The sequence below is a fragment of the Rhincodon typus genome, chromosome 21, assembly GCF_021869965.1.
Source record: "Rhincodon typus isolate 14 chromosome 21, sRhiTyp1.1, whole genome shotgun sequence".
Lineage (NCBI taxonomy): Eukaryota > Metazoa > Chordata > Chondrichthyes > Orectolobiformes > Rhincodontidae > Rhincodon > Rhincodon typus.
The window spans coordinates 29,355,739-29,370,945 of record NC_063352.1 but is presented as its reverse complement, the minus strand read 5'-3'; the positions used below and the strand labels follow the sequence as shown (position 1 = coordinate 29,370,945).

The 15,207-nt window shown below is 39.1% G+C and overlaps 1 protein-coding gene across 3 annotated transcripts in view; it reads right to left on the bottom strand.

Annotated features, from left to right (window-relative positions):
• unkl (unk like zinc finger) overlaps positions 1-15,207 on the bottom strand; it is a 58,408-nt gene that overhangs the window by 26,606 nt on the left and 16,595 nt on the right. For 2 of the 3 annotated variants that reach the window (XM_020518604.2, XM_048609294.1), the window contains exons 7-10: positions 14,319-14,358; positions 14,170-14,243; positions 12,522-12,587; positions 7,253-7,418 (exon numbers count right to left, since the gene is read on the bottom strand). In XM_020518604.2, the coding sequence (XP_020374193.1) occupies positions 7,253-7,418; positions 12,522-12,587; positions 14,170-14,243; positions 14,319-14,358 (346 nt within the window). The remainder of the gene's footprint in view (positions 1-7,252; positions 7,419-12,521; positions 12,588-14,169; positions 14,244-14,318; positions 14,359-15,207) is intronic. The other variant, XM_048609295.1, reaches the window with a different exon arrangement.

Below are 15,207 nucleotides of genomic sequence, written 5' to 3'. Positions count from 1 at the left end.
AAAAAATGCAATAGCAGAGCATCCAGAAATACGTAACATAATCGAGCACAGTCAGCACAGCTCCACCAAAGGGAAAACAATGCCAAACAAATCCATCAGAATTCCCTGAGACAACAAGCAGATAGATAGAATGGAAACAGTAGATTTCCATAATGCATTCAGTAAGGTACCACACATAAGGCCACCCAACAAGGTAAGGGACCACCGAATTTAGTGCAGTATGCTAGCATGGCAAGAGGACTGGCCAACGAACAGAAGACAGCAAGGGTAATGTTGGTATTTTCAGGAATGACAGCCTGCAACTACTGAACCTGCACCACAGGGATAACCGCTGGGGCCACAATCATTCATCAAACACATAAATGCCTTGGATGATGGAAGACTATCATTAAGTTTGCGGATGACATAAAAATAGGTGGGAAGGCAAGTAGTGAAGGTAACATTAAGGAATCTACAGATGGACACAGGCAGGTCAAAGGGGGCAAAAACCTGGGATATAGAAGATAATCTGAAAAAAATGGACTGTTGGCTTTTATTCCCAAGGGAACGGAGTATAAAAATATGGAGGCCTTGCTACAATTATACAAAGGCACTAATCAAATGATACCTGGAATACCATGAACAGTTTTGGTCCCCTTATCAAAGAAAAGATATACTGTATTGGAGGCAGTCCACAGAAGGATCACTAGGCTGACAGCAGATATGGTGGGACTGAATTATTAGGAGAGGTTGAGTATGTACTCACTGGAGTTGAGAAAAATGACAGGCGACCCCATTTTTGAAACATAAGATTCCGAGGGGACTTGAAGGGTGGCTGCAGTGAGGTTGTTTCCCCTTAAAAGAATATCCAGCACCAGAAGGGCTCACCAATTCAAGACAGTTAGGAGGAACCTCTACAGCAACTAATCAATCTGATGAATTCTTTACCTTAGAGGGCAGTCCCATTAAGTAGATTCAAGGCTGAGAGAGACAGACCACCAATGGAATCATGAATTTATGAGGACAAAGCAAGACAGTGAAGCTGATGATTTAATTGAATAGCAGAGCGGATCAATTTACTTTTCTTGTTTAATTTGCTCCTCAGCCATATCAGCCAGCATATTTAAGGATGGAAGAGAGCCAAGGATTTACTACCAAAGTTCTCAAGTTATTTGGATATCTTATGTTCATCCTCTGATCCTAAATTCACCGCAGACTGAGGCTAAATGGTAGGTACAGAAGATGGTCTTCAGCTTTGGGTTACATTTCTAATATTCCCTTGTCCCCATTTTGCTGCAATAGTTATCTAATTTGACCATCTCTGATGCTTTACTCTGTGATACAGGTATCACCCCTATCCTTCTGACCAAAGTACCTTCTACATTTGTTGGTAGTACTAATTTGATTTACTTCAGTTGACACGTGCATTAGTTTTATTTTACGCAGGTGTGTTAGCTTATGAAGCCAAATTGTGCACAGCCTGCATGGGAAGTTTCAGGTTGCTATCAAAGCAAAACTAACCTGTGCTGTGATAAAGATACCTTCCATCTCCTACTACCTAATGCTTTACTACATGTGGTAGTGGCACTCGTGTATCCAGCTCAATTGAAAATTCTTCACTAACTTATTGAGACAAATGAGTATGAGTAGGCGAGAACAGCAAAGGGAAGATGAAAAGCAAGAGGTGCCTTAAAGCTGATCTTGTCCTCAACAGACATGCTTACAATTAGAAGCAAGTATGAGAGCTCATTGCCATGCTCCCCCGACACGTCAGGGGCCAATTATAGTGCATCTGTTGGCAGCCTAAATGGTACACAGATGACTGCTACTTAATACAACAATTCCCAAATGATTTCTAAATATAACCACTGACTACAAAATTAAATTGATAAATTAGATCACAAAAATCTAGAATCAACAAGACCACTACTCCTGTCACATTGGTGTCAAATTTGGAGATCTTAAAGAAATAATTTATTAAGATCCAATTTGAATGAATTTATACACAGAAAAATGTAAGAATAAATCTTTGGCACACATACTCAGAAGCGGTATCTTCTCAAAGGCTTGCAGAACTCTTCAGAATTAGTGCAGCAGAGTTTATAAACAGATCAGGCAGTACAAGAAAACCATTACCAATTTCTGGGCTCTAATTCTGCACATGTTCATTGATGATTGCACAATATTCAATATCTTTGATGACTCCTCAGATGGTGAAGATGACCATGGCCAAATGAATGAAGACATGGACAATATCTATGCATGGCTGACAAGGGGCAAGTAACATTCATGCCACACAAGTGTCAGGTAATGAACATCTCCAAATCTAACCATTGCCTCTTGACATACAATGGCACAAGCATCACTGAAAACCCCACTACTCAGATTCTGGGGAGCCACCACTGACCAGAAAATAAATACAGCATACAAATACTGTGACTACAAGAGCCAGAGACTAGAAATTCTGCAACGAATAATTCATTTCCTGACCCTCCGAAGCTTGTCCATGTCTTCAAGGCACAAGTCAGAAGTGTGGTAGAATATTCTCCACTTGCCTGGATGACTACAACTCCAACAATACTCAACAAGCTTGGAACAATCCAGGACAAAGCAGCCATTTGGTACCACATCACTTCCTCCAACAGTAAAATTCATGGTCAGAACAGCAGTGTTCCATTATATAAAGTGAGGCTGGAGAGACCAGTGAAAATTGGTGAAGTGGTGGTAGGAGTAACAGAGAAATTCTCAGTTGCAGAAATCTAATTTATCCTTGGTAATGATCCACCTGGATCACAGGTGGGAGTGATGCCAACTGTGGTTGAAAAGCCAATGGAAAATTAGGAACTGAGGTGTTACAGAAAGGACACTGTGGGATTTTTCCTGACTGTGTAGTAACAAGGGGAGACAATGGTAATGGTATTATCACTGGACTGTTAATCCAGAGGCCCAGATTCAAATCACACCACAGCAGATGGTGGAATTTGAATTCAATAAAATATCTGGAATTAAGGATCTAATGATGACCATGAACCCATTGTTGATTGTTGGAAAAACCCATCTGGTTCACTAATGTCCTTTAGGAAAGGAAACTGCCATCTTTACATGGTCTGGCCTGCATGTAACTTCAGACCCACAGCAATGTGGTTGACTCTGAACTGCCGTCTGGGCAATTAGGGACAGGCAATAAATGTTGCCTGGTCAGCAACACCCTCATCCTGTGAATGAATAAAAAAAAGTCACAAAGCCACAAGTTGAAGCAGGAGGAGAAACCAAAGAATAAAGATAAAGAAGTTGAATTTTAATTATCAGAAACTATGTTTGATCAAATGATTGAGAAAAGTACCAAGAACAGGTGGAGGACAAAGTGGTTATTTTTAGTTCAGAAATATTAGCTGAATTACAACAGAAAGATGCAAAACAAAAGCAGTTTTATCAAAAAGCATACACAGAAGAAGAACTTCAGTGTATCCCAGAATGTTACGATCTTAAAAATGAAGTCTTGATGAGGAAATGGAAACCATCACATATTCATCAAGTGGTATTACCGGTGGTTTAAAGAAAGGAAGTACAACAGGTAGCACACCAATTACCAGCAGGTTGTCATTTGGGAGGAAGGCAAATTCAAGCCAAAATACAAAAACATTTTGTCCTGCACTGCATAAGGATTTGGTTGATATTTGCTAGACGTATCATACGTCAGCTAATTGGTAATCAGCCAGTGATAAAACCAGTACCCTTAATACCCATTCCCGCATTTGAGGAACTTTTGCAAGAATCTTAATCGATTGCATTTAAACCCGACTTAAAACAAAAAGCGGGAATCAGTATTTGTTAACCATAATTGATGTGTCTACTAGATTTCCAGAGGCCATTCCATTACACAGTCTCATGGCTAAAGGGATTGTAGGAGAGTTACTCAAACTTTTGTACTCGAAACTGACTACCCACAAAGATGCAATCGGATCAACAGTCAAATTTTACATCAAAGTTATTGAAGGGAATTATGGATAGCTTGGGAATAAAACAAATCTAAATTGACTGCATACCATCCAGAATTGCAGGAAGCATTAGAACTGTGGCATCAAACTTTAAAGACCATATTAAGGGTTTATAGTCAGGAATTCCATTTGCACTTTTTGCAATTAGGGATGCACGTAAAGAAACAACTAAATTCAGTCCATTTACATTAGTTTTTGGGTGGGAGGTGAGAGGACCACTGAAATTAAGGAGAAATTGGCAAGTCAGAGTTCAGAGACCACATATTTGGACTGTGTGTCAAATTTTAGGCAGACATTAAACAGAGCAGGTGAATTGGCTAGACAGGTGAAACTTTAAAGGCAAGGTTTAGTTGGCCTTATCAAATAGGTAAGAAATGGAGTGAGGTGAATTATTTGATAAGAATGCCAGATAGAAAGATATCTCAGAGTGTGTCATGTGAATATGCTCAAAAGGTATTTTGATAGGGAAGGAAAACAAAAAGACAGCATGCTACTGGTTGCAACAGAGTGAAGAATCAAGTTCAGATGATTCTGAATTGGACATTCCTCAAATTAAACTGGACAATGAGGAAGTTCTCAAAAATTGGGATAAATTATTGAATTACCTTTCAGAGGAAAACAGAAATTATCTGAAAGAATTATTACAATCACATGGGAAGATATGTGGGAATAAGTCAGGAAGTACTAATCTAATTATGCATGATGTAAATATAGGAAATGCTGTTCCAATTAAGCAACATCCTTATAGAATTAACCCTCTAAAGTTGGCACAAGTTCAAAAAGAAATTGAACGCATGTTCGAATACAATATAATTGAAGTGGGTTGCAGTGAATACAGCTCACCCACAGTGATGGTGCCAAAACTAAATGGTGCCCAATGATTATGTGTAGATTATCAAAGTTGATGCAGTTACAAAATCTCATTCATATCCTAATCCATGTTTGGAAGACTGTACTGACAAGGTGGTACAAGCTATATATATTTCAAAATTGGACTTAATCAGAGCGTACTGGCAGGTACCTTTATCCAAAGGAGCAAAGGAAATTTCGGCTCTTGTGACACTGAATGGACAATACCAGTTTAAAGTTACGCCATTTGGTATGAAAAATGTGCCAGCCACATGTTAAAGAATAACCAATAAGGTCATTTGGGGCTTACATAATTGTGTGGTGTACATGGACGATCTGGTGATGTTTAGTCACAGAAGGAACAAACATTTGGAGCATCTTTTGGAATTGTTCAATCAATGTCGGGAGGCAGGCTTGGTGATAAACCTGGCTAAGAGTGAGTTCGCAAGAGCTCAAGTCACGTTCCTTGGCCATGTCATTGGATATGGATAACTGGCCCCATGGGGTGTGAAAATAAAGGTTATTGGGGAGTTTCCCATACCATTGATGATGACGATTCCTAGGATTGAGTTCTTTTTAAGCAGAAGCTCATACCAAATTTTAGCAGTGTGGTTGCTTCACTGACTGACTTGTTGAAGTAGTGCAGAAAGTTTCAGTGGACATAAGAATGTCAGAAAGCATTTGACAGCCTGAACGCTTTGTTAACCATTGCCCAGTGTTAGCTACACCTAATTATGCAAAGCCATTCAAAGGTGGCTGTCGACGCAAGTGATGTGGGTGTCAGTGCTGTACTCTTGCAAGATGACAAGATAGAAAGACCTATTGGGTATTTTTCCAGAAAATTGAATAATCATCAACAGAAATATTCCTCAATTGAGGAGATGTTGAGTTTAGTGCTGGCATCGTAACATTTCAAATTTATATTGCCAGTAATGTGTCTAAAATAACTACATATACTGATCATAATCCCTTAACATTTTTGGGAAAATTTGTGGATAAAAATTTCAGACCGTTTGGATGGAGCTTATTATTGCAGCCATTCAATTTGAAATTTATACACATGACAGAACAAGAGAATGTAATTGCCGACGCATTGTCGCAACTTTGAAGGAAGAAAGACATAGGCGTTCAGTGGCAGGGAATAAATGGATTGAAATGGACTGTAGACTCTAAGCTTACATGCTTAGAGTCAATGTAATGTATACGTGTTGTATTATAGTCTACTGATAGCACAAAACAAAATTTTTTTTTAAAAATTAAGCCGTCTTTGTATATCAATGGCTTTTTTAAAAACCAAGACGGGAGGAGTGACGTTTCAATGGCTTTAAGAGGTGCATTTTGTCCTGGACTTTTTTATGCAGCGAGGTTGAGGCAGAGGAAGAGGAGGCAAGCAGTCTACTTAAAGCCAGTAAAGTAAACAGCTTGTGAGGCCTTGGGTTTTGTTTTGAAAGTTGGAACAATAGAAGCAGCCTGACTGGGTGAGGTCAAACCCCCACAGAACCAAGCTTTTAGTTTTGGCTTTTAGTAGCAGTTGCTGGGGTCTTGATGTGGAAGCTGTTTTGTCCTCTCTGTTACAGCTTAAAGTTCGGGTTCTCCTCCTACTGCTGGAATTGCATGAAACAATCTATTGTATTGACTTCACCTTTGCCAAGGATGCGTTTATGGGACGTTACTATATTGGAACAGTTAATGAGTATGTTATTATTTTGTTAAGTATTTCGATGGAGTTACAGTTAAGCCAATTCTTTTATGTTGTTTGCATTTTAACTATAGTGTATGAATAAAGTGTGTTTTGCTTCATGCCTGGTAGTTTAACCAAGCAAATTGCATATGGAGAAAGGCCCGGCATCTACCTTTAAAATAAGAAAATGTTAGGGTCTAGGCTATCTCCTTGACATGTCTTGAGGGAGTTTGGTCTGGTCTATAACAATGTTGAATACATCAGGTAATGACCCAGCTTTGTTGCTACAGAATAATCAATCTGAAACTTCCATTCAATATTTGGGTACAAACAACAGCTGGCAGTAAAGAGGCAGCAAACAGGAAGGTAAAACAGGAGCTGGAAAGAAGTTCCAAAGATGTAAGACAGCCATAGTCTTTCAGTCCTAAATATCCTTGTCTAGCCAAGATTGGAAATAGTGCTTGACCAATAGAAATCTTTCATATACAAACTACAACTATCCTTAATTACATGCACTTTCAGTCGGGGTCACTATACATAAACTAAGTATTTGATGTTAATACAACTTCTGACATTCAATACTATTCAATGATCTAGTAGAAGAGTAAATGAAGCAGCACAAATCAGATCAAGGATAGCTCTTTTGTCAAGACAGCAAATCTTAACCACCAAGGTTACTCCCAATAATTCAAAATCACAGGTCTAGAGGTATCCAAATAGCTCTCCAAATTAAATTAGAACTTACCAATTACTGATTCTACTGTATTGCTAGCAGGGTAAAATGGAACTGCTTTGGCATTCATAGTTGACAATGTAGAGGGAGATGAAGTATCAGATCCAATACTAGATGCCAAACTGGATGTTATACTGGAGGCTAGTGGATTTACCACCGAAAACACATTTAAAAGATTCTGCAAAGGACAGAAACAATTTGATTAGAACAAGATTGAACATACTAACCAATGAAAATTAATTTCTAATTGCATTTATTAAATACAATTTATTTCACAAACTCCATTATGAGAAACAATCAAATCCATTTATAAATGAAGCTTTTCCAAAACCTATTGATTTTTGATATTTTCCCCAATTGTGGGAATACTACATGTTATAAATATTTCAGTCATATTACTCAGGGTCTTATTAATCTGTAACTAAAGGACAAATACTCAATTGCACTGTGCTGCAAGTTAACCAAAATATATTTTTTGCATCATGACTGCCTTAATTACAATATTTCAAGTTGTTAAGTGCCAAGTAGAAATTCTGTGGAGAATCTCAACTCCCAACATGAGGTTATACAGGAGGACTATCTTCTACATTGGCCAGCAAAACCCAGGCTAGAGAAACACCAAGAGTGATCGGAGGAAAAACAAATATGTCAAAACTAAAGCATTTGTCTTTAGTAAGATGTGTCATGGGCACGCAGGGTCATAGAGACCAAGAAGATTTGGTCACAGATATGCTAAGTTAATTTCAGCAGATGGTTAATCTCAGCCAGTTCAGTTGTCCCTGGAGACAGAAAGGGAATGGGTGACCACTAGGCAGTCTGAGAGAAACAGGCAGATAGTTCAGCAGTCCCTTGGAGTCCTACTCACAAAACGATCTTCCTTTTTCAGAAACAGAAGAGGACACTGGCTTTTCAATGGAGTGCAGTCAGAGCCACATTTTTGGCACCATCAGCATCTCAGTTATACAAGAGGAAGAAGAAAGGAGGGTAAATAGTGATAGGGAATTCATTAGTTAGATAAAAAGACAGGCATTTATGGCATAGATGAGACTCCAGGATGATACATAGCCTCTTTGGTGCCAGAGTCAAGGATGTAACAGAGAGGGTGCAACACATCCTTCTGGGGTAGGTTCAACATTCAGAAATTGTAGTCCACACCAGTACCAATGACTGGGGTTGGGAGGGAGGGAGGGAGATGTGGTCCTATAATCAGGACTTGAGGAACTAGGTAAAAAAGAAAATCAGCAAGCAGGACCAGATTACTTCCAGTGCTTTGTGCAGAGGTGTACAGAAACAGAAGGCAATAGATGAATGCATCCGAATGAGTGATGCAAGTATTATATAATAATAATTTGGGACTTTATACAAACGTAGACTGGTACAGTGGTAGTGCTAAAGAGGGACAGGAAGGAATGCTTCTAAATTGTGTTCATGAACTTTTCTTGCAGCAATCTGTAGTCTAGGAAAGATTCACTGATGAACCTTGTTCGTGGAAATGAGGTGGGCCAAGTAAAACAAGTATTATCGAAGGCAAATTCAAGAGATTGTTTATTGTATCAAAGTTTAGGGTGATGATAAAAAGACAATAGGTAACCAAGAGTAAGAATCATCAACTGGGGCGAGTAGACTTTAATGGAGAAAGAACAAAAGGTTGATGGGAGAAAACTGTGACTGAATAGTAGGTTATCTTCAAAAGAGGAGCTGATCGAGGTACATTCGGAGGTGCATTCTTTGAACAAAAATAGAGCGCAAACAGATCCAGAGCTCCACAGATTAAGAAAAGAAGAAATAAATTAAAATAAAGAGCACTTATGACAGGTGTCAGGTAGAAAATAGTGAGAACTTAGAAGGGCAAAAATGGAGATGCGAGGTGGGGCCAGAAAACATATTAGTAAAATAAAACGTTAAATGAATGATTTGGATGACAATATAGCAGCATCATTAGCAAGTTTGCAGATGACACTAAAATTGGTGTAAAGTGGACAGTGAAGAAGTTTATCTAAGATCACAAAGGGACCTTGGTCAATTGGATCAATTGGCTGAGGAGTGGCAAATGGAGTTTAATTTGAATAAAAGTGAGGTATTGCATTTTGGTAATACAAACAAGGACAGGACTTGTGTATTGTGTGCAGTTCTAGTTGCCCTGTTATAGGAAGGATAGTATTAAATTGGAGAGGGTTCAGAAACGATTTACCAGATGTTGCCGAGAATACAGGGATTGAGATATAAATATATACTGGAAAGACTGGGACACTTTTGATGGAGGATAGGAGGTTGAGGGATGGTCTTGTAGAGGTTTATAAAATCCCGAGGGGCATAGAAAAGGTGAATGACAAATGCCTTTTCTCTAGGGTGGGGAGTTCAAATCTCAGGGACATTTTTAAAGCGAGAGGAGAAAGATTTAAAAAGGACATGAGGGGCAAACTTTTTTCACAAAGAATGGTTTGTGTGTGGAATGAAGTGATAAATGCTTTTACAATTACAATGTTTAAAAGATATTTGGACAAGTATATGAATAGGAGAGGTTTGGAGGGATATGGGCCAAGCTCAGGCATGTGGGATTAGTTTAGTTTGGGAGCATGGTCAACATTTACTGGTTGGACCAAATGGTCTGCTTCCATGCTGTATGACTCTAAAGAGAATGGTAAAAAGAGATGGTGGCCAACAAGCAAGGGAAATCTCAAAGTCTTCTCTGGGCATATAAATAGTAAAAGAGTTGTAAAAGGAAGGATGCCTTTTTGGGAACCAAAAAAGGAGAGTTACACATGGAAGAGGCTTGACTGAGGTGTTAAATAACTACTTTGCATCTGTCTTCATCTGACTTTACTGTTCAGGCAATGGTGAGAAGGAAGCTGTGCCACAAGAAGGGTTGAAAATTGAGTAACAAGCGTTGGGATAAAGTATCAATACTTGCTGTTAAAATGTCAGGACCAGATGAGATGAATCCAAGGGTATGAAAAAAAAAGTGACAGTGGAGATTGCAAGGCACTAGACAAAGTCTTCCAGTCTTCCCCAAACCTAGGACTGGAGAATTGCAGGCATCAGCTCTTGTTCAAAAATAAGCCCAGCAATTATAGTCTTGTCAGTTTCACATCAGTGATGGAGACATTTCATCAAACAATTATTTAGGACAGAATTAGTAGTCACAAGGAAAAGGTGGGTTCTTTACTAAGAGCCAGTATGGAATTCTAATGCTTGATTAACTTGCTGGAATTTTTGAAGAGGAAATAGAAAGGGCCAATGAGGGTAATGGTGTTGATGTAGTGTACATGGATTTTCAAAAGGCATCAAACAGACATTTAAGAAATTATAACTCATTGAATAAAAGAATAGTAGCAATGTGGTACTAAATTGGCCGAGTAATAGGTAACAGAGCAATGGACAATGGATATTTTTCAGGCTAAAGGGAGGTTTGTGGTCAAGTTTCCAGTTGTTCAGTATTAGGATCCTTGCTTTTCCTGATATAGCGGACAGGGGAAAATTTCAAAGTGTGCAGATGATACGAAACCTGGAAGCAACGTAGGCTGTGAAAACTGTGTTGAACTCAAAGGACATTGACAAATTGGTAGAGTGGATGGACAAGTTCAATGTTAAGTTCTGAGAAATGATACATTTTGATACGCAGAAAATGGACAGATAATATAAATTGGTGACACTGAAGGGTGTGCAAGAATAGAAGGACCTGGCTGTATGCGTGCATAGATCACTGAAAATAGCAGGACAGGTGAAGAAAGCTGTAAATAAAGCATACTATCCTTTAGTTATAGAGGCTTAGTGCACAACAGCAAGAAGGTTTTGCTGAATTTATACAAAACATTTCTTAGACCACAGCTAGAGTTTTGTGCACACTTCTGGGTCCCACACCATAGGAAGGATGCAAACACTTTGGAGAGAGTACAAAAGAAGAGATGTACAAAAATGGTTCCAAAGATGACAATCATCAGGAACATGGACATACAGGAGAGGGTCAGACTGCTCTCACTGGAGACAAGGTGGCTAAGAGGAAATCTAACAGGTGCTATCAAAATCATAAGAGGTCTGGATAGAAGATAGGAAGAAACAGTTCCCATCCGTACAAGAATCAACAGCAAGAGAAGACAGATTTTAAAAAATTTGAAAACACAGAAAATGTGATGAGAGAACTTATTTTTTCGCACAATGAGTGGTTCGTGTCAGGAATAAACTGCATACAAGTGTGGTGGAGGCAGAGTCAATTGAGGTATTCAAGAGGGCATTAGATAAGGACATGGAGAAAAGAGGAAAAAAGACACCGAGCCATAATGGCCTTTGGAGAGCCATTACCAACATGTGTCAAATGGCCTCCTTCTGTGCCATAACAATTCTGTGATTCAGGAAATAGCCAGCCAAGTGTCATTGGGCCACCCAAAACTATTTATTGATCCCTGGGAAAGTGCTTGTTTTTGGATATAAAGATTGAAGTTGGCAAAGAAGTTGTTCACATTTCTATCATTTGCTGATACTCACATGACCACCATTTAAGGTGAGGTATTGGATGGCTGCAAGCCACATCAGAACAATGTGGCAATGACAGAAATGGGGAGAAACCTAAAAAGGGGTTTGTTGAGTGGGGTAAGAAATCAGCATTATTGCTCCCAGAAGTTCCTCCATAATAAAATTCATATCACCATATTAATGTGAATTTATGTTTTCTAAACAAAATAATATTTTTGATCAAACTGAATTAGGTAATTCAGGCATAATGATGGTGTTCTGTTTGTTTAAACACCTCTACATGAAACAGTGTACTGAACCCACGTCAAATACTCAGGTAACTGTTTTCACAGTCTTTCATGGGATGTTGGCACACTGGCAAGACCAGCATTTGTTGCCCATCCCTAATTGCCCATGAGTGGTTTGCTTGTTCATTTCAGAGAGCAGTTAAGAGTTAACCACATTTCTATGGGTCTGAAGTCACATCTAGGCTAGGCCAGGCCAAGCAAAGGCAGCAGGTTTCCTTTTCTAAAGGAAATTAGTGAAACAGATGCATTTTTACAAAGAAAGACGTTTTCAGGACTTGCATGTTTTTTCATTCCAAATTTACTAATGAATTGAATTTAAATTCTACCAGACGCCATGATGGGATTGGAAGCAGTGCCCACAGACCATTAGTATCATTGTCACAATGTCACCATCGACCCCTTAATTGAGAGAATCATTTTTTCTAAACCAAGCAGCTACCTGACAATATCAAATGAGGCCTAATCTATCAGAGTCGTAAAACCATCACATTCAAAATCAATTTTAAATTTCACCTCTCACTCACCTGTTTACTATCGTGTTCGTTTAATTTCTGGTTGCTCTCTAGTGTTTGGGTCTTATGTTGCTTTGCCTGCATGTAATCAAACATTTGTAAGCACTTCAGTTGCAATTCAAATACCTCAGCCACTAGAACCACAATAACATCTTCTTTCATCAGTTTTCAATTCTATCTCCACAGCCCAGATGGCAAAGGGTGAACGTATTGACCAACAAATATATACACTCATACTATCTCTGCAAGGGCCATAAACATATTCTCAGACAAACAGCTAGAAGATATCCATGTAGTCATCTCACATCATAGTAAACAGCAAGTGTTACAAAATACTGCACTGATCTTACCATGCCCACTTGCACACATGTAACTGAATGCATGGGAAGGCCAAAGAGAAATTGAAAGGAAAAAGACATGGTCCATAATTTCTGCTAGTGGTAAAAGCATATTTTGGCTCAAACTGCCAGGATAATTAAGTTCATCACGGATACCTAAATTGCTCTTGACTTTCAACCTTATCAATTGAACAGTCTGATGCAAGCTCTTGCTTTTTGCTGCAAGTTGCAATATACAGTCTTGTGCTGCCTGATCTGTCACTGTCCGCACAATTCCACCACACCCAAACAAAGGTTACAGCAAATCAATTTCTTAAACATATTCTTCCTTCCTTAGGACACTGACAGAAGATTAACAACACTGGAACGTCCCAAGAGACAGCCTGCAGTTTGCCATGGTGACACACTTTGCATTAAAATTATAATAGCATGGAAATACATACAAGTTGAAGACAGAAACAGGTCATTCAGTGTAGCCAGCCCGTGCTCATGTGATCACATTCACTAACCCTGCTTCCCACATGCCTCTGGCTTTTTTTTTCATGAAGCTAATCTGGAACGTTGACAGTTTTTGCCTCAAATCTATAATCCTGGAAGTGAATTTGAGTCACACGAGACATGGAGAGCACGTGCAAGAGACAGAGGTGGAAGCAGCCTGTTTTTTAAACTACCCAGTGCCTTTCCTTCAGTATTTGAAACAAGCAATATTATCTTATAATTTCAGTTGTTCTGAAATGTGGAAGATGCTGGTTCAACGTACAGTATTAACTAGCTGTGCATTTTTGAAGGGCTAGTTGGACAGCACTGGAGCACACCCCAAGTACAAGTCAACTCAATGCTCAGATGAGAAACATGCAAGCAGTATGGGAAGACAGTTGCAACCAGTTTTAAAAAATAACTGAGGAGCAAGAATGAAAGTGCCTTTGTCGTCTTACTGCCTTTGCAAAACGTTCCAAAATAGAATAAACTTCAAAGTATTTTTCTTAATCTCCATTAAATGGTGCTCTGAAAATCACTCTGGTGTCAGACTAATTCACCTTCGCTGACTTAGGAAAACAGTCCATTGTCTTGGAATACTTGATTAGCAGACACCCGAGTTCAGGTATCATAGACATCAGTTACTGAAAGTTGACACCTAAAACAAAATGGATCCTGACTGTTGCATACAAAAGGTTACACGTACTGGAATTCACAGCATAAAGCACAGAAGCACAACAGATTTTGGTATGCAAGACTGCTAAAACGCAAATGGAAAATATATATTTAGAAATGAACTAGCCTTTCACCCCAATTATAACACAATAATTTTGGATGAGAGTTACCTGATCTTCTCGCTCAAATCCTGGTGCTTTTGGATATGTAGATGTCGGTGATGAAACACTGGACGTCGCAGGATCTGAACATAAACTATCATTAGTGAAATATTTGGGCCTACTTACTGGTCCAATAGGAGACAATGAACTGTTACTACCTGAACTTGAAGTAACTGTTGGGCTGCTAGATGATGAAACCTGACGGGGAAAAAATATTTAGAGAATTAATTCTTACTCTCAAAGAAAAACTACAAGACAACAAAATGACAGTCAGTTAATATATAATGGCTTCAGAAATGGGCAAATATTAAATATAAATTTAAATACAAGACTCATTAAGTAAATCGCGACATTTTGATAGGATAATGAAGGTGGCGTTTGGTATGCTTTCTTTTATTGGTCAGTGCATCAAGAATAGGAGTTGGGAGATCATGTTGCAGCTCTACAGGACAGTGATTAGGCCACTTTTGGAATACCGTGTGTAATTCTGGTCTCCCTGTTATCGGAAGGATTTTGTGAAACTTGAAAGGATTCGGAAAAGATTGACAAGGATGTTGCCAGGGTTGGAGGATTGAGCTGTAGGGAGAAGCCGAATAGGCTGGGGCTATTTTTCCCTGGAGCATCAGAGGCTGAGGGGTGACTTTATAGAAGTTTATAAAATCATGAGGGGCATGGATGCAGTGAATAGTCAAGGTCTTTTCCCCGGGATAGGGGAGTCCAAAACTAGAGGGCATAGGTTTAAAGCAAGTGGGGAAAAGACTTAAGCTGCCAGAGGAAGAGGAGGAGGCTGGTTCAATTACATCATTTAAAAGGTAACTGGATGGGTATATGAATAGAAAGGGTTTGGAGGGATATGGGCTAAATGCTAGCAAATGGGGGTTGATTAACTTGGGATATCTAGTTGGCATAAACGAGTCGGACCGAAGGGTCTGTTTCTCTGCTATACGTTTCTAGGATTCTATAACACCTCAATCTTTCTCATGCTGCGACGTGGTTATGTGGGGTATATAAGGTTCATTGACCTGGGCTTAATGCACAAAAGCTTGT